The sequence below is a fragment of the Hyaloscypha bicolor genome, assembly GCF_002865645.1.
Source record: "Hyaloscypha bicolor E unplaced genomic scaffold K444scaffold_182, whole genome shotgun sequence".
Classification (NCBI taxonomy): Eukaryota; Fungi; Ascomycota; class Leotiomycetes; order Helotiales; family Hyaloscyphaceae; genus Hyaloscypha; species Hyaloscypha bicolor.
The window spans coordinates 3,866,704-3,883,929 of record NW_020194684.1 but is presented as its reverse complement, the minus strand read 5'-3'; the positions used below and the strand labels follow the sequence as shown (position 1 = coordinate 3,883,929).

Below are 17,226 nucleotides of genomic sequence, written 5' to 3'. Positions count from 1 at the left end.
GACTTCTTGATCTTCGTGGTTGGAAGCATATTTCCGCTCGCACTCTGAAAGGGGTCGGGAAGTGAGAGAGTGTGTGGTAGGTGGGGTAGTGCTCTCGAGGAGATGTTGAGGACGTGTGCGGAGGTGGTGGGATGAGGGACGGTGGGGAAGGCGTGACAACTGGGGAGGGGTTGACAGCAAATATCACCCCGCCATTCTCTAAAGACTAATGAGTCTTGTAAACCTACTCGGGTTGTTTCGAAGAAAGGAGATCCGTGATCGGGACAAGACAGGGGGCTCGGTTGGGGGATGAATGCGTCCATCCATGTTGGAGTCAGGACGGAATAAAAGAGTAAACCGCGCAAGGCAAAAGGCTAATTCTTTAAATGAAAGCTCGTGAAACAACACGAGTTCCCGCACACGTACACGCCGAAGTATAAGCTAAAACGCTGGCTTAATAAGGTGCCTCTAAAGAGAGAGCTCTGGGGAGAGCTCACTTCGCATGGTCAGGAGGCAGTCCTACTCCTTGCGTCCTCGAGCGCCAGCGAGCAGCAAGCATCTCGTCAAACCCACTATATTATAGTAAATCAGGGCCACCCTTTCAGCTTGAATCAGCAATCAGCGTTCCCGTCATAAATATCCATCGAAAAACGCCACCTTCGAAGCCCGATCTTCCTTGCCAACACCTTGCCCGCGCCTTGCCCGGTTACCCACGTGCAGAGTAAGAATACGTCTCAGCCTCAAAAAAAGTGACATAAGAGAAAAAGTAGATGGCAATATTCGCAAATGTGATTAGCATGATGTACATCTGAAACCTAGGACGAGAAACCAAAAACTTTGGCCAAGCAATCCAAAGCAACTAATGACTCGGCGGCTTTATGTCCACAGGCGTCCTCGACTGCATCTCGACCGGCGCCTCCCTTCCATCCAACTCACCCATCCCCACATCCGCCCTATTATCCAACTCATAAACTTGGACCTGATCCGTATAGCCGCTCTTTGGTTCATACGCCCCGGCCAACCCTGAAGTCGGGATAGCCACAGCACGGCCATTCCTTCTGCTTTTCCGTCGTGCAAGAATAAACACTATTAAAGCCCCCAGCGCAATCGCCACAAGAGTGACCCCAATCCCAATCCCAGCCTTAGCGCCTGTAGAGAGACCCGAAGATGGCAGTGGGGTAGCAGAAGGCGATGTGGATCCAGTACCCGAGGATGTAGAGCTTGAGGTGTCTGATGATGTGGAGGTTGTGGCGGTTACTTGCGCAATATTATATCCGTTGATCTGTATGCCCCAAGCCGGACTTGCTGTCGTATAGGAAGTGGTGAAGGTATGCCAGGTTGACGATGCGTCTCGCGCTGCGTAGGTTATAACCTGGTTCGCAGGTATCACGGATGAACATTGTCCAGTATTCCCCAAAGATTTGATTGCGACGAAGGTGTAGCCCCTAGCGAAAATACTGTTAGCGACGGTGACTTGGGGGTAAGTGTTCAGTTGCTGACATACGGAGGACAACATGCTACGAAAGTGCTGGATTGATTCTCGACTTCTGTTGACACTGTTGAATACCCCACGGGACAAGTGATTGGGCCCAGGCTGACTCGTGTGAGAGAATTGACGCCTAGTCTGTCTTGATTCCACCAGCTGGTCACGGCTGGTGGCACACAATGAACGTTGCTGTCAACAGTGAGGCCATAGCCTGGGTCCCACGCTGCGAGGGTACTTGGAACAACCGACCAGAACAGGGTTTCGCAGCCTTTGGAGGAGGGGAATGTTGACGCGATTGGGGCCCATGAGGTCACGATCCCTTCATGCGTCTCTGGCGAGTAGTTGGACATTGCTTATCTATTGTCTTCCGGCGGGGAGCGGAGACTTAGTTGGGATAAAGTGCGATCTCAGAAGACCCGCGAGTACTGGAAGATTTACCTCTGCACTTCAGCAGCCGTAGCTAGTGCTCACACTGCGGCACAGCCTTCCATTTTCATGCCAATACTGGGTAATATCAAATCACAGTCAGCCGCCAAGGCGCCGTTGCGTCCTTGAAGAATTGCTCGGGCCCCAGAATAGAGTGTTTGGGGGCCAGAGCCCCTGCTGGAGGTATCATATTCGGTGTCAGAACAAATCAACAGCTCCGGAATTAACACTCCACTGCGATCCCCGACGATTTGGTATCCTTGCCCAGTGAGACTAACCCCTAGCGTGATTCATAAACAAGGGATCCTGTATGCTTCATTATTATGCTTACCAAACTTTTCCTCAATCCTACGCGAGAAAAGTCTCCAGGGATATTCCCGTAGGCGACCCAAAACTGGGATAAATCATGCCGGCAACTCCCGCAGCTACTTCTGCTCGTTCTTCCACTTATCATGTGCCACCTGCTGCGCCTTCCATTCCTTCTCCAGCTTCTTCTTCCGGCTCTTAGTCACATCATCTCCGCCTTTCAACTTCGTCGGCACCCCATTTGCATCCCACTCAGCAAACTCATCCGTCTTGAACATATCTTGCGGCTGGACCTTAGCCTTCTCCGCTACTGCAGCCTTCTTCGTCGCCTCTTCCGCCAAGCGCTGCTCCTTCGCCAAGCGCTTCTCCTCCGCCGCGCGTTCTTTAGCCGCGCGCGCCGCCTTCATGTTGGCATCCAGGGGTCGGACTAGCGCCGGTAGTGGCGCGTCCCGGTCCTCGAGGTAAATGTCCTGGTCCCATAGTACAGTGTCGCGCAGTAAGTCGCAGAGGCGGAGGAGCTCAGATTCAATGCCGCCGGATTGAGCGAGCGCAGTCTTGACTTGGGATTGAAATGTCTGGTACGCGGTTACGTATGACTGGTTCTCGGGGGTGGGAGTGGCTGGTGGGGGCTGCAAGGCCAGCTTCTCTAGCACCTCGGGCACAACGGCCTTAGCACGGGCTTGCCGGCGGACCTCGTCGCGTATCTGGCTGAGGCGGTAGATGACGGGTTGTGCGGGCGTGGGGATAGAGACGCCTTCCCAGCCGATGGTGGTAGTATTTGGGCTGGCGCTGCCGTTGAGGCCGAAGATAGTGATGATACGCGTGATCCAGTGGGCGATAGAGAGGAGAGAGGTGGTGTCGGTGGTAGGGTCATTGGAGATGGCCGAATTGGCTTCGGTAACGAGGTTAGAGATGGTTTGCATGACCATCGGGGTGTTGAAGGAGTCGCAGAGTGCGTCATCGGTTTCCTTCTTGGCCTTTTCAAGGGCAATAGAAAGGGGGTTAGAGGGCGAGGGTTGGTTGTTAGCGGTGTCGTTGGAGGACAGTTCGATATCGATGGCCTTGAGGAAGAAATTTGTGATCTTTTCTTCCCAGCCTTTGGCGATGTTGACGAGGCCCTCGGTGATTTCAACGCCGTCCTTCCATGAGCCAAGCAGCAGTACGATGCGTACCATCCTCGATGTCCACGCGGGTGTGCCATCCTCGCCCAGTGTCAAGGCCTCGCGAATCGAGGTGAAATTTTTTAGGCTCTTGCTCATCTTTTGGCCCCGGATGGACAAGTGCCCCATATGAAGGAAATACCTGCGAAGAGGATCAGCCGTTGATCATAGAATCAAAGCTGTCTTGTCCTTACCTAACCCAGGTATGATTACTTGCAGCGCAGCCTTCCTCGCCAAGCCAATACGCCTCGCTCTGTGCTAATTCATTACTGCACAAGGAGTGATACGTCAGGATTCTATCATAACAAGGGATATGTAGTTCTTACTCATGATGTGGAAACATGAGATCCACACCTAGAAATCATCATTAATTTCAGCTTTCAGAATAAAAAGAGAAGAATTCGAACCTCCACTGTTTCAAGTTAGCGCTCTGAACTATACATCTTCTCGCAGGCATTTGGTTCACCTGTGAATATCCATAGTCGGCCCTAGGACTGCTGACGCCATGACACTGCACTTGTTTTGTTAGAGGTTCCCAATGTTTAACTATCTCAAGAGAAATACCTCGATATGCCAACCCGGCCTTGATGGCCCCCATCTTTTGGACGGCCATGCGGGCTCGCCAGGCATACTCTTCTTGATGAGCGCAAAGTCATTTTTCGAGCGCTTGTCGCTGCGTTTCTTGGACAAGCCGCCCTCGCCATCGGTAAGCAGCTCTTGATTGCCACGATTCTGGGGTTCGAGCCGGCAGTACGCGTTACCAACCTTTTCAAAAGAATCAATGTCAAAGTAGACATTGCCTTCTTCGGTCTCATAGGCAAAGCCCTTTTCGATGATCTTTTCCACGAATGTGTTGATTTGTGGGACAAACTCGGTGACGCGAGTGATTTCGTCTGGAACGAGAACGTTGAGGGCGTGCATGTCTTCGAAAAATAACTTCTCGTAGTGCTGCGTTAATTGAACAAATATGGCTTTTGTAGTTAGCATAATCGTGTGGATGGCTCAAACAGGGGTTACTTGCTGTGATCTGTGGCGTCAATTTGGGAGCCGTAGAGATCGTCCAAATATGACAGTAGCACATCGTCGACCTTTGCATACAGTTCATCTTGTGGTGTGGATCTGGAAGCGCTGAATGTTTCGAGCCCGTCAGCAGCAGCTTGAGCAGTGCGTAAGTGCATTTTGATCTTGGCCTCCGTTTCGCCAGGGGCCGTTGTGCCATCAAGAGATTTTTCCTCGATCACATTTTTGTACGCAAGCTCGGAAGCCGTTTTGAAATCGCCGGTTGTGGTGCGCACAGGCACAAGGCCCAGATTCTTGATAACATAAGCCTTCCATGCAGCGTGGGTCTCGTGGAATGTGGCATCGTCAAATGTGGGATGTTTCGATTTGAATTGAGCGAGTAGGTACCGTTGCCTGGCACGGATTATGATTTTGTCATCCACGTCGGTCTACATTCTTTCGCGTTAGCTCAAATGATGCTGCACAAGATACGAATGCAGTTTGAAGAGATCAGAGAGGAGCCTTACAATGTTCATTACAAATTTGACCTCGAAGGCAAAGTAATCTTTCAAAATGCGCCTAATTATATCGGTTGAGACATAATTCCGGGCATGGCCTACGAGCAGTCAACACCTTATCCTGCATATATGAACTGGGAGTCATTTCTCCTTACCAAGATGTGAAATATCGTATACCGTGGGGCCGCATGCATACCAAGTGATCTTCTTTCCTTCCGGGTCAAGTGGAACAAACTCATTCTTCCTCCGAGTCAGCGAATTGTAAATCTGTAGTGGTGGCAGCTCAACGCCCGGCAGCTTCTTGGGCTGCTCCCAGGCAGGTTGTCTCGAGGCCATGGAGTGTCGTTCGCGTCGAAGATGAACGGATCGAGAAAGGGAAACAGGAAGTGATAGGTATAGGTTCGCTGGAGATGCTGGGAATGTCGTAGTAAACGAGCCTTTTAAAGAGGACGGACGGTGGTACTGGAGTAGTGTTCGACGCAGGGCGAGTCGGCGCAAAGAGAGCATGTGCATGCGCGTGCACATCGACAGAAAGCGAAGTGGAAGTTAAAATAGACAGAACTGGAACTTGGAGTACGTGGGTGGACGCGTTAACGATTCGAATTCAACCAATGAGTCATCAATATCACGTGTGAAGATCTTAGTGCCTCAGGCATTCGGCGGTGCCACAAGGCGAGTCACAAGCTTAATTTAACTAACGTTCATTCATCAACTCCATCTTGCAAATTTCCGTCATCCTTCTAGGTTCGATTTCCTCTTCGATACTGTATAGCCACCGTAATACCCGTTCTTACAGCACAGAGCACAATCAGCATGGTAGAAACTCAGTCCCCGCGGAATTACAAGAAGTCTCGTTCAAAAGTCATTTTGACTGCTTTGAAGACCCTCCCTGCCTTCAAACGCACCCGAGCTCAATGTCACTATCGTCATGAAACCGTCGCGAATGACCTCCAATGACGCAATGGTCATCTCGCAAAGTTTCTACATCTACCTAAAGAAATTATCCGCCCTTCAGCAAGACCGCTGAAGAAGAGCCCGTCGAACCTCAAGACGTGTTGGAGATGCGACGCGTCAAATATCCCACAATCGGAATACGAGGCTCACCGAGCGGGTTACAACCTCACGAAATGTGAGGGATGCCTCAAGTCAAAGACCTCGAAGTCGCAAATCAAGGCTCACGAAGTGGCATGCAATTTCATACGATGTTCAAGATGCCGTAAGAGAACCGTTAAATGGGAATACGAAGTTCACAAAACGGAATGCAACTTCAAGACCTATTTTATATGCAATAAAGCTAAGATCTCGATATCGGAATATGAAAGCTCATGATGCTGGCTGTAACTTCAAGCAATGTCCTAGATTCACGACAAGAAGATCCCAAAGCAGGAAAATGAGGGCTCATTACGCGATTTGTAACTTTAAATAATGTTCCGGATGCAACAAGGCAAGGATTCCAAAGCCAAAATTTCACTAATCGTTCGGCGCTTCCCACCTAGTTTCTCGCTTAGCACGCTCACGAGGTGAGGGCCACCCATACGCAAAGCACAGTAATCCGCAAATCTGATATAAGGCAAATCGGGCAGATTTGCACTATAATAAAGCCTTAATTTTTTAGTCTTAAGATTTACTAAGCTAGATAGTCTATATATTGTAATTAATTCCTCTTACTTAAATACTATTTTAATATACTGCGTTGTGAGAATTCAAGTGCAATTTTTAGTGAGGTGCTACCAAAATCTCAGATTTGCGTATTGCTGTGCTCTGCGTATTGGTGGCCCTCACCTAGTGAGTGTGCTAAGCGAGAAACTAGGTGGGAAGCGCCGAACGATTGCAGGACGCAAAGAGTCACCGGAAAACTTGCGAATAGCCCTCGTCGAAAATGTTGGTCCAGAGTCTCCAGACTTCACAAGGACGAAATCTCATATCTGGAACAAAGCGTATTGCACAGTATGCCAGAAAAAGATTCATTTAGATCAGTTTGCTGTGCATGTCATGATTTGTTAATGTTTTCGGTCCCAAGTCAGCATGCTTAAAGTGCCTACTTCATTTGCCTTGGATGAGCACCAATGTCGAGCGTCCAGTCCTAAGCGTGGCGCTTACCTCTGAGGGGGCAACGCTTTCTATGAACGTGGACCCTAACCGAGATTCAAGTTCGAGGTTATCCAAAGTGAGCAATCGCAGCTCAAGTTATAACGGGGCGAGTGAAGCTCGCCAGAAGCTTCCCAGTGCCAAAACCACTTTTACGCAAACATCTTTCATGCAAAAGATCACGAGTGAGTGAATGGGAACCCCTACACAACAATAATCCCGGATTTCGAAGACAGCGGCAGCTTCTCAAGGACATGAAAGAGGAGGCTTTATCCCAGGTAGCAATTACAAATGCATATAGGAGTGGGTGTCGGCTGCCTGCAATTCAGGAATGCAGGCATGGCCACAGCCTCTTGGAAGGTTGGCGCTGGTTGAAGCCCATTGTTCTGAACAGACCTGGCTGACTAGCCTCAAAGAACCAGTCAAGGTCTTCCGGAAGATCATGGAAGTCAGCTGAGTCGTCAAAGAAAAAGGTCTTAGCTCCATTGTGAGGAGGGACCGAAGGATTGCCTTGAATCCTATAGGAATGTTGTATATGATTTCGTACGCCAAAGGAATTGTTGGTCTCGTATTGGCCCTCAACTGGGCACCGGTCTTCTTCTCGAATCGGCTAATGAGCTGGAATCTGAGGCGAAGGTTCCTCTGACGGCGGCGATTCAGGTGTCCTTGATGAGGTATGCGGTTCACGTTGGGCTGATGGATGATCCCACGTGATCCCGCCTTTGATGGATTTCCACTGGAACAAATCCACTTTTCGGGTGGGAATGCGATAGAGATGGATGACTGCCACGTGAAACAGAATTGGACTTCCAGCTATTGCGAGTCAGTGATAGCACCGTGCCGTTGCTTATTATAATCCCACGCAGAGGTGGGGGTGGGACTTTGGGGACTCCTGCAATTTTGGAAGTAAAGCGCGATTTTAGTCCCTGGAAAAGGGGTAGCCGTGATAGCTTACCAAGTATAATTCGAAGATCTAGAGCAGACAGGAAGCGTTTCTCAACTTTGTTGCCACCCAGGTCAATCAGCCTTGAAAACGATGCTTTGCTGAACTGCTCAACTCTGTTTGGGAGGGTCGCGAACCTCAATCTCGACCGCAACGCTCCCACCAATATCAACGATCCCAGCACGACCACGCCCATCTACCACTTGCTCATCAAGACTTAGTACGCCCCTAACATCCCTCCCTTCCTCAAACTCCATAACCGCCTCTAACGATTCATTTTCCGACCCAACGAAAGTTCCGAAATGTATGGCGACGGTATTCTTGGACAATACATCGTTGTGTATATCAATCGCATCAACCGGCGATGCGTGCAACGCAGAAGGAATGTCGTTGTGGGATAGCCTTAGCCCAAGATGTGAGATGAAACCGAGAGTTCCGCCTCTCCATATCGGCACAAAGGACAGGTCAAATGGTCCGAATTTCTCGCCGATGTCTTTGAAAATGGGGCAGACAGCTTCAGACTTTGCTGTTCTCCGATATCCCGTGTCCCCAGCATGATATATCACGCCGTTTCTTCTCATTTTCGACGTCTCGGCTTCGTCCTTCGAGACAAGAAGTTGTTCGATGACCCAGCCACACCAGAGAGTAGTCCCCTGGTCTAGGGCAGCTCGTCCAGAATTGTGCTGGGCCGGAACAGAGGTGAAGCGTAATAGCACATCTTCACTTGCAGTCTCCGATGTTGTATGTCCAAAGTCCTGCACGCTGTATTCCCGTTTCTCCCACCAATCAAGTTCGTGTATCCTATCTCTGGGTATACCAAGAGTAGAGACCCAGTTCTTGTTTCCCTGAGGAACGAAATACCTCGCTTTTGGGAACTTTTTGAAGATCGCCTCAATAGTTGACAAGTCCAAGTGGTCATAATGGTTGTGTGATATTACAACCGCATCGCAACCTACAACGTGTCAGAAAGAACGCTCAAGGCACGTATAATTTCCTACCAGGTATATCAGTCACCTGACAAGGGGGTGGTCTCAACCTCTCCGGCCCCGTATACTGTGTAGGCCCCGCTCGCAACGAGAAAATCGGGTCATAAACCACCCAAAAGCTCTTCTTCTTTCCATCTCCACCTTCCGTCCCTTCCAAAGGAAGCTCAGTAATCACGCCTGCATGGCCGAGTGTCGTGCCAACCACACAGCGATCCCTCCTGAGACCCCGCTTCTTCAGGTCTGACTCTCCCCAGTCTGGCACAACGACGCTCACGTCTTTTGTTTCCGGGTGTTTCTTCTTGAGATCATCGTACCAGCCAAGTGGAAACTTGGTTTGCATAAGCTCGGCCCAAGTTGGCTTCTCCGCCGAGGGCCAAGGATTCTTGAACGCCGTTCCTGTATCGTTGGCCCAGTGCGACGGCCGGTTCTTGCTCTCAGCTGCCGTGGACCAGGACGCTATTGTGGCCAACATCTTGAATGCGGTATTCAATACCCAGGTTAGTGGGTTCATTTGCATGGTTCATGATGTTGGATGGTTGGTATGTCGGATGTTGAAGCTGGCGATCCCGATGACGTCGCCATTCGAAGCGATGAAGATCCTCAGGTACAATAGTCAGAAGTGAACCAAGTACCAGGTTGATGAATTACCAGGTGTAATTCACATTACATAGGAACAGAGGAGATTTCTAGAATTGTGATTATTTCTAGAAGAGAAGCGTGAAGCTCGTAGAAGCTTGGGAGCGAGGCTAAATACTCCTTAGCGCCATAATTAAGCGAAATGTGTGCCTAAGGCTCAAGCGAATTTTCCCCCTCACAGCGATAGTCAAATTCACGTGATTTTCTCGCCAAGGTACCCCTGAAATTTGTTTATGACCCCTAAATACTCATATTCTCTATCTTACTCTTTTCCTTGCTAAAGTGTTCCACTTATGCTTCTATTAGAATCCGAATAAAATGCGTTGCGGTTGGTGCACTATGACCCAAAGGCACGACTCCTGCTTCACCTCGCTTCTTCTTGTCATGCACGTCGGGCGCTGTTTCCCCGCCTTACAACCTTTACAGACCAGGAGCTTTTATCCGGCGCAGAGAAGTTTACAGATCAATCTCTCGGCCTTAATATTGATTACTAAGAAGATCTTCTTCGACTTACAAGAGTAAGAGTAGACAACTCCGAGAGCCCAGAACCCATGCCGTCTCCATGTTCGAACTGGCGGCTGAAAGGCGGCAGGTTTTCCGAGAACGACCCGAGATGACCGATTTGTATTCAGGAGAAACGTAAGAGAGTATGTGTGGAGAGATCGCCGTGTACAGAGTATCGGCATTATGGTTATAGTGCTGAGAAGTGTCAGGGCTGGAGCGATGAGGGGATCAAGGGCGGTGTTGGGAAGCGGGACCCTAAGTGAAAGATGACGCTCGACGAAAAGATAGCGACATCTACTTTGTGTACAATGGCTAATACCTTTTCTTCCAACTTGGTCCACTCGATTACGCGTCTGGGCTTGAAGTCGAAGAGGGAAGGTGACGCCACACGTTCAGCAACCATCGATCCAAAAACTATCGCACCTTGCAACTCAATATACTCTTCTGAATCTTCTACATTTCCAGACTTAAAGTCAAAAGCAATGAGATTGATAGAGGTATTGCCAGGCACCGACCCCGATATGATATCCTGCAAACTCCACCTTCGGAAGCTCCAAGATTCATCGCCACCCTACACAGCCCTTTCTTATATGTGGGGTGATTCAAGATTCACGAAGTAAATTTCTATCAACGGAGAAATGCTCAAAGTAGGGGGAAACCTGTGGCAGTGGCTTTGGCAGACGCGGGAGCTAAGCAACCTTGAGTTGTTTGGATCGACGCAAGCTGTATTAACCAAGACAGTATAATGGAGAAGAATTATCAGCTGCCTGAATCATCTCATCCCCTTCGGCCCTGCTTCGCACCTTACTGTGTCTGACGCCCCCTTTGCGGAGTCGCACAATTTCAGCGGTTCTTCACGAGTGTGGCGATATCTGGATTGACTAGCTCAAGAACTAGACTTGACTGAGATGCGATTCCCTTGACACACAAATGCAGTATAGACTTGATCCAGGCCTCACGTGCTCCTAACCAAATCCCTCAATATCTCTCCCTTCATCCTTTGTCCTGAAATGCTTGCGTGTGTCTCATCCTCCACTCTAAGATGCGCTCTACCACCTAACCGTGCGGCTATTTGCACACCATGATTGAGTGGAACGAAAGTATCGAGCTTCCCGTACCACAGCTGAACGGGTAGGTCGGGACGAATATCCTCTATTCGAAAACCCCAGTCCGTGCACATCACCCTGCCATCCTGTAGTGTCGCTTCAAACCCCTGCGCAAAGCTTTCCCGAGTTGATCGCAAATACAATCGGAGAATATCTTCATCCTTCATAACTTCAAGGTCTTTCACCTGAGCTGATCCCTCGGACTTTGACACACTCTGCTGCAGAAGCTGAAGACGCCTTTCGTCGGTCAGGTCTAAGCGTCCTGATGGCTCGCTTTGCAACCACCAGCGGATGAAAATGAGGGGACTGTAACGCCATCCCCATGTGAATCCAAGCCAGTGCCACCAATTCGCCCCTCTCATACCGATGTCAGGCGGCCCCAGCCCGCAGACGATCGAAACACACTTGAGTTTTGCATAAGGTAATGACATTGCACAAGCAAGTGCATATGGCCCACCTCCTGATATTCCCTGTCAATTACGCACCGTTAGTATTGAGTCTCAGACATTCCAAGGGATAACCTATTGCTCGTACCAATACCCCATACTCCTCCAGCTCGAGATGCTTTGCAAGGTATTCCAAGTCCTCCGGATGACCAAGGAGTGTTCGACCCGGGTGGGGTGAGCTCCAACCTATGCCAGGTCTGTCCGCAGCGATAATACGCGCACCTAATTTCAGGCCCAGTTCGTCCCATGCGGCAGCTTCGATGCGAGAGCCTGGAAGGCCATGTAGGTAAAAGATAGCCCGCCCCACCTTCGAACCATACTGTGCGTAACCGAGCTTTCGTCCATCTGGGAGGGTAATGGTGTCCGAACTGTCATTGTCCAAACGGAAACGGCACTTGGGAGACTCACTTGTAAGAGCGGCCGGAGTACCGGCTCTTGTAAAGCTGGTAAGTACTCGAAGAAAGTAAGCTGTCAAGTCCGAGATTAGAGACATAGCACATGTAAGAAGTGCTGAAATTATTGCATATGCGCGAGGCAAGCTATTCTGGTATATTGGGCATGAGTTCGTTTACCGACCGTTGAAGGAACTAAGTTGCCTGTCTGACTAATGCGGCACAGTCATAGTCTCGTAAAGCTCAACCAGGCTACAAACACATCCCAGCCAGAGGGAGGTTATGATTGGCTACCGGTGTCCGTGATTATCCGGCAACCAAAAATTTGCCATAATCTATGTACGAGATAAAATCAGCAAAAATTAATTTTGTTCTGATTCTTTACTGAGTGGATATAGCTCATTTTCTGCTTTCGGTGGGGCCTTGCTCCAATTGTGGCAGGGCCGCGAAAGTCTAACAGCCACCTTCAGGGCAATTTAGCTCGATTTTCAGCGCTCCCCTCTAAATACTTGACTTGTAATAATCCCGGGCCATCTTCCAAATGACTATACCAGGATTTGTTTTTCGGTAGTTGAACTCTAATCCTTCAATTTTCGTTCCACGTTCGGTTGGTACGCATGGCCGGCAGTCAGTTCACCTGGGCACCCTAATCATCTCATCATGTGATTTGCCTTCCCGTTTCTTAGCTATTTGCACTTGGTCCGAATTCATAACATTCATACAGCTTAAACAAGTCCCCAGAGGTTTTAAAATGGTCAGCATCCAAAAAAACAAAAAAAAAAAAAAGATTTGACTTTTCTTGAAAAATTAGAATAATTTTAGTACTTTTTAAGCTCATGTTATTTATTTACTCACGAGGAAAATAGAAAATCAAATATAACGTTTGAATCTTGTGTTTGAAACATGCTACATCATTAAAGTAGCCTGCCTCCCGGTTTTACCGTTTCGGATTGAACGACAGCGACATCTCCATTTCTTGGGTACAAAAGAGTACCATCAGACATAACGCAGCAAAGGGTCGCGCTATCCGAGTTGATCCAATCCCCAGGGAGGAAGTAATGCCGCTTGACATTCGTTGTCCTGGCCTTGATAGTACTAGTACTGCTTCGCCTGCGGCCGGCATTCGTGGACGTTGGCAGCCCCCAAGTGCATAGCCAGTAATTTTCGTCAAGAAAAACGAGTTTGTCGCCGGGAAGCAAGGAAAGAGGGATCTGCAGTCGTAAGTCGACCTCTACTCGTACGATGGCGCATCGCAATTTGCCATTGTCGGGGTCGTCAAAACCCAAGCTGCGAATTCGAGACGGGGGTAATGGCTTTGACGGGCACCAGCAAATGATGAAGCTTTTTTTGGGCGGCTGATAGACGAATAGAGACTTGTAGAAGAATTTGGGCCAAGTTAGCTGTTAAGATTGGGTTTTCAACAATTTCTCGTGCTTCCCAGGAATTAGTGATGGTAGAGCCGCTGAGCAATTCGTTCGTAGCCAAGTCTGACGGAGAGACACAGAAGGTGAGCAGATTTGTTTCTTCTAGGGATTGCCAGCCAAATATATGTACAGAATCGGGTCCAAAGCCCAGCAAGTGTTCGTCAGAGAAAGGATGGCACATCCACTTTAACGTAGACATTGCGTCAATAATTGCTGACTCTTTCGTTTCGACCGTAGGAATACTGACGACGCATAATTTTGTGGTCGTATACACGAACAACCGATCAGCTTTCGGGTGAAGTAATAGATCTTTGATCCCCCCTTTTCTGAAATTCTGACGGCAATAAAGATAACCATCACAGGGTCGATATTCCACAATTTGCCATTCTCGGTACTCCTCGTTATAGACTTGATCGTTATCTTCCCACTGAGATCGGAAAATGCAATAAGCCTTCCATCTCCACTCCAAGTGATTTGTTCAATAGACATGAGGCCCTTGGGTCGCTCCAGCTCTCCAATTAGGCCCCTGCCCACTTCACAGAGATTCAGGACACCTTCTTCGGTTCCATAGCAGTAAAGTGAGCCTGCTCTTTGTGCGCCAATGGCTGTCACGGTATCAATCTTTCCAAACCAATGCTCTGGGTTTGTGGAACCGGTGACAAAACTCCCAGAAATGCTCGCACTGTCGCTGTTGCGTTCGATGATTTCTGAGTTATCTGCTAGACGAACGAGGGTGTTGGGCTCCCACACATTCCCGTAAGTCCCTCGAACATCGTACAGCCGTCTTGAGTCTTTACTGAATTTTAGGTCAAGAATAGGATCCTGGGAGGACAATCGGTACATTAGAGAAAAATCTACTGTACTATAGACCTTAAGTGTGCCGGGCTTTTAGGCAGGGGTCTTATAAGAGGTGTTAATTTCACTAAGTAATATTAGTAGTATATAAACATGAAATTGCATTAAGAATATAAATAATATTAAGTTCCTATATCCAGGGACTTCCCTTAAACAAATTAAGGTTAGAAGCCTTTGAGGCTTTCAGGTATATAAGAATGAATATGCCTTGTTCTTGATGTATTTAAAAACCTTCATATCCGAGAAGAGCTTCGAGTCTGGCAAGGCTGCTACTATTCCCGAAATTGGTAGGTATTATAACCTAGCGATATTGTTACCGGATACTAAGAGGATGACTCTCTATATCATGAATGGTTATAAATTCCATAACCTTTAGGAGGAATCCCAGGAATTTTTGGGTCTCTCGGAGGCCGTATTGCCCATAATTAAATAACCCCTTTTCCGGAGTACTGGTTTCATGGAATTATCCTTTAAATGACAAAAGTTCGAGTAACATACTTGAGCATGTGCAAAAGCCCACGAACTGAAAATGATGGCCTGGAATGCGGGCGTGTAGATGGGAGTTGATCTTGACATATTCTCGAAATACTTATATAGTAATCTCTTTTGCCTACTATATCCCCTTCTGTGATCTGGTAGGTACAGGCAGCATCCTTCGTAACCTTGTCGTAATCTCAACATAATCGTCTTCATTTTCTGGTGTAATGATGCCTTGTCGAATGGCAAAGTCAATCATGACGAGCGCACAATTCGGCTTGAACTCTTGCCACAACATGGCTTGCTCGACTTCTTCCATACTAAGAAGGTAGAACTCCGACACTTCATCGTCTTGTGGTTTGGGTATCATTGTGGGGGGCAACTCGATATCGAATATGTATAAGACGTTTGGATGAATCAGGCCAGTATTGGTGTTCTTCGTAACATAGCTGATGGTACCAGTGGCACGAGCATTCTTTCTGACAAAATCAGCTGGTAGTGATGCCTCTTCGTCAGCCTCGGCAATAATACACTCAAGTGGTGAATGCTCAGCCTTTATTCCCCCAGCAACAGTGGTGTCAAGTTTGTTTGGGTAGGTGAACAAATGGGTGCTTCGGCGACCGACCCATATCTTCAGGCCTGCAGACGTGTTCACGTATGCGTTCATATGGGCGCCCTGAGTAGCGATCCCGAACAATGGCGCTGCAAACCGCTCTAAGCATATAAAGTAGTTCGCGCCGATAATTTTGTACATCTCGCTATGGTCGCCATGTAGGATAGGGAAAATATCGGCATCTATGGCTACATCGATTGTGTTCTGAAAGGCGTTGGTGCATGCTTTCGCTGTATTTTCGCTGTCGGATGTCCTAAGTAGTTGCACTGTGCGAGTTCCATGGTCGATGGCGAAGTCAGAGGACCATGGCATGTTTGAGACTGTGGACGCGAGCATGAAGCCGTGTGGACGAGGATCATCAGGAAGGAGGAGCTTGTAGAGCGTGTCATAGTCGGAATGGGGAAACTGACAAGGAATATATCAGCACTCAGATGAATGGGATGGGGAAGAGGTATTGGGGGGGTGAAATATACTTATCAACTGCATTGATCAGGTCGAGGAACCCTCTCGGCTTCCTAGATTCATAGCCCATTGTGAGCTGATAGTCCACTTTTACCAACACTTTAGGAACGGAGTAACGCGTCCGGCGCGGGTACAGAAGTGAATTGCGTGTTGGACGTCGAACGGATGCTAGGGAGTGAGGATATGAAATAGCATACTGATCGGCAACCCCAGTCGAAGCCGAGCCTCCCCCACTCTTGTCGATATTTTGCGTTTCGACCCATGGCCGGCCAGTCTACATGGCCTTCTTGCGCTTTGTATCCTCTGCTGATCGGCGGCAGCAGATCGCTGGTGTCTATTGTCGTCAATGCTGCGGAACGAAAGCCATAGGAAGCACTAGTGGCATCTGGCTTATTTGGGTTGAGGCGAGTGGTCGTTCAGATTAATTGTAGCCTTGATCTTATTTCGGCGGAACTGCAGAGATAACAATTGGGGCGACAAAGACTTAACAAATGTACGCGGTGCTATCTGTGGATCTGCAGCTTCTTCGGAGTCTTTAGAGCCAAGATTGAGTTGGTGGAGCTGCTGTAGACGTCATAGGGGCGTGTGGGGTATTTTGCGCTGCCTGTGCGCAATCTCGGCGAGGAACATCCTTGATATTGCAGAGACACTACAGGGGCATGTTGTGGCTGAGCAGCTCCCTAGTAAAACGCGGTCTAAGATCTCCACTTTAGCATACGCGCTGTAAGCACCAACAATCCGGGATTTTTGAGCCTTTACTCCGTAATACCGTTATTAGAGCTCTTTTATTACAAGCGGTGGCATATAGAAAAGAAGAAGAAGACATTAATCAGCTTGCTAATAAGGCAAAACTCGTCGGGGAGCGAGGCCGACTTCTCTACCTCATTTTCTAGTGGTATAACAAAGTAGTTGTGTTTAAGCGGGAAGTGTATGGTAGTTTCGTCATTTCTTTCTTATCAGTCAAAAATATGCATCGATTAGGTAGTTGAGGCGCAGGAAATTGGTGCAATTTCCACATATATCACTGCGATCTGTGCATACTCGTGTTAGTTTCGTGAAAGGGTCTCTGCAATATCGAGGAGCTAAGGCTATCCCTTTGTCCGGTGAGACATTGCCACATTAGCGGCCGCATATGAATATCTCTAATTCAGCCAGAACATAATCCGAATCAGGAATATTCATGTGCGGCCGCTAATGTGGCAATGTCTCATCGGACGAAGGGATAGAGGCATTTCAGATATTTAGCTGTCTATTAAAAGGGTTTCAGGTGAATTTAAGGTTTACTAGAAACTATATATTTATAATATAATATTTTAAATACTTTTTTTTATTTTAAAATACTATATTATAAGATTTTATTTTTGAAATCTTTATTTATAATTTTTGTTTTTTTATAAAAATTAAATTATAATATTTATAT

At 48.1% G+C, this 17,226-nt stretch overlaps 7 protein-coding genes across 7 annotated transcripts; 1 reads left to right on the top strand and 6 right to left on the bottom strand.

Moving 5' to 3' along the window:
* Window positions 1–572: 572 nt before the first annotated feature.
* K444DRAFT_234624 (uncharacterized protein) lies at window positions 573–2,081 on the bottom strand. Its single transcript, XM_024871263.1, has 2 exons — window positions 1,484–2,081; window positions 573–1,424 (listed from the first exon to the last, which is right to left on the bottom strand). Exons 1-2 carry the CDS (start codon window positions 1,813–1,815, stop codon window positions 839–841), a joined length of 918 nt encoding a protein of 305 aa, XP_024728492.1. The 5' UTR covers window positions 1,816–2,081; the 3' UTR covers window positions 573–838.
* A 140-nt stretch (window positions 2,082–2,221) lies between these two features.
* On the bottom strand, window positions 2,222–5,436 carry K444DRAFT_620671 (uncharacterized protein). The gene is made up of 9 exons (XM_024881760.1): window positions 5,030–5,436; window positions 4,884–4,972; window positions 4,379–4,805; window positions 3,922–4,328; window positions 3,824–3,873; window positions 3,765–3,769; window positions 3,684–3,711; window positions 3,552–3,626; window positions 2,222–3,499 (listed from the first exon to the last, which is right to left on the bottom strand). The coding sequence occupies exons 1-9, from the start codon at window positions 5,385–5,387 to the stop codon at window positions 2,317–2,319; spliced, it is 2,622 nt and encodes an 873-aa protein (XP_024728491.1). The 5' UTR covers window positions 5,388–5,436; the 3' UTR covers window positions 2,222–2,316.
* A 2,711-nt stretch (window positions 5,437–8,147) lies between these two features.
* K444DRAFT_495155 (Metallo-hydrolase/oxidoreductase) lies at window positions 8,148–9,003 on the bottom strand (the record flags this gene model as incomplete). The annotated part of the gene is made up of 2 exons (XM_024873268.1): window positions 8,148–8,857; window positions 8,904–9,003. Coding segments are annotated over 2 exons (810 nt in total), but the record flags the coding sequence as incomplete, so codon positions are not given.
* Window positions 9,004–10,471: 1,468 nt separating this feature from the next.
* On the top strand, window positions 10,472–10,639 carry K444DRAFT_471711 (uncharacterized protein; the record flags this gene model as incomplete). Its single annotated transcript, XM_024872886.1, has 1 exon — window positions 10,472–10,639. A coding segment is annotated over one exon (168 nt), but the record flags the coding sequence as incomplete, so codon positions are not given.
* Window positions 10,640–10,683: 44 nt separating this feature from the next.
* Window positions 10,684–12,129, bottom strand: K444DRAFT_620668 (alpha/beta hydrolase fold protein). The gene is made up of 2 exons (XM_024881759.1): window positions 11,672–12,129; window positions 10,684–11,607 (listed from the first exon to the last, which is right to left on the bottom strand). The coding sequence occupies exons 1-2, from the start codon at window positions 12,074–12,076 to the stop codon at window positions 10,987–10,989; spliced, it is 1,026 nt and encodes a 341-aa protein (XP_024728488.1). The 5' UTR covers window positions 12,077–12,129; the 3' UTR covers window positions 10,684–10,986.
* A 760-nt stretch (window positions 12,130–12,889) lies between these two features.
* Window positions 12,890–14,242, bottom strand: K444DRAFT_636858 (uncharacterized protein; the record flags this gene model as incomplete). The annotated part of the gene is made up of 2 exons (XM_024884057.1): window positions 12,890–13,375; window positions 13,739–14,242. 2 exons carry the CDS (start codon window positions 14,240–14,242, stop codon window positions 12,890–12,892), a joined length of 990 nt encoding a protein of 329 aa, XP_024728487.1.
* A 234-nt stretch (window positions 14,243–14,476) lies between these two features.
* Window positions 14,477–16,082, bottom strand: K444DRAFT_620666 (NUDIX domain-containing protein). The gene has a single exon (XM_024881758.1). The coding sequence runs from the start codon at window positions 15,654–15,656 to the stop codon at window positions 14,868–14,870; it is 789 nt and encodes a 262-aa protein (XP_024728486.1). The 5' UTR covers window positions 15,657–16,082; the 3' UTR covers window positions 14,477–14,867.
* Window positions 16,083–17,226: the final 1,144 nt, after the last annotated feature.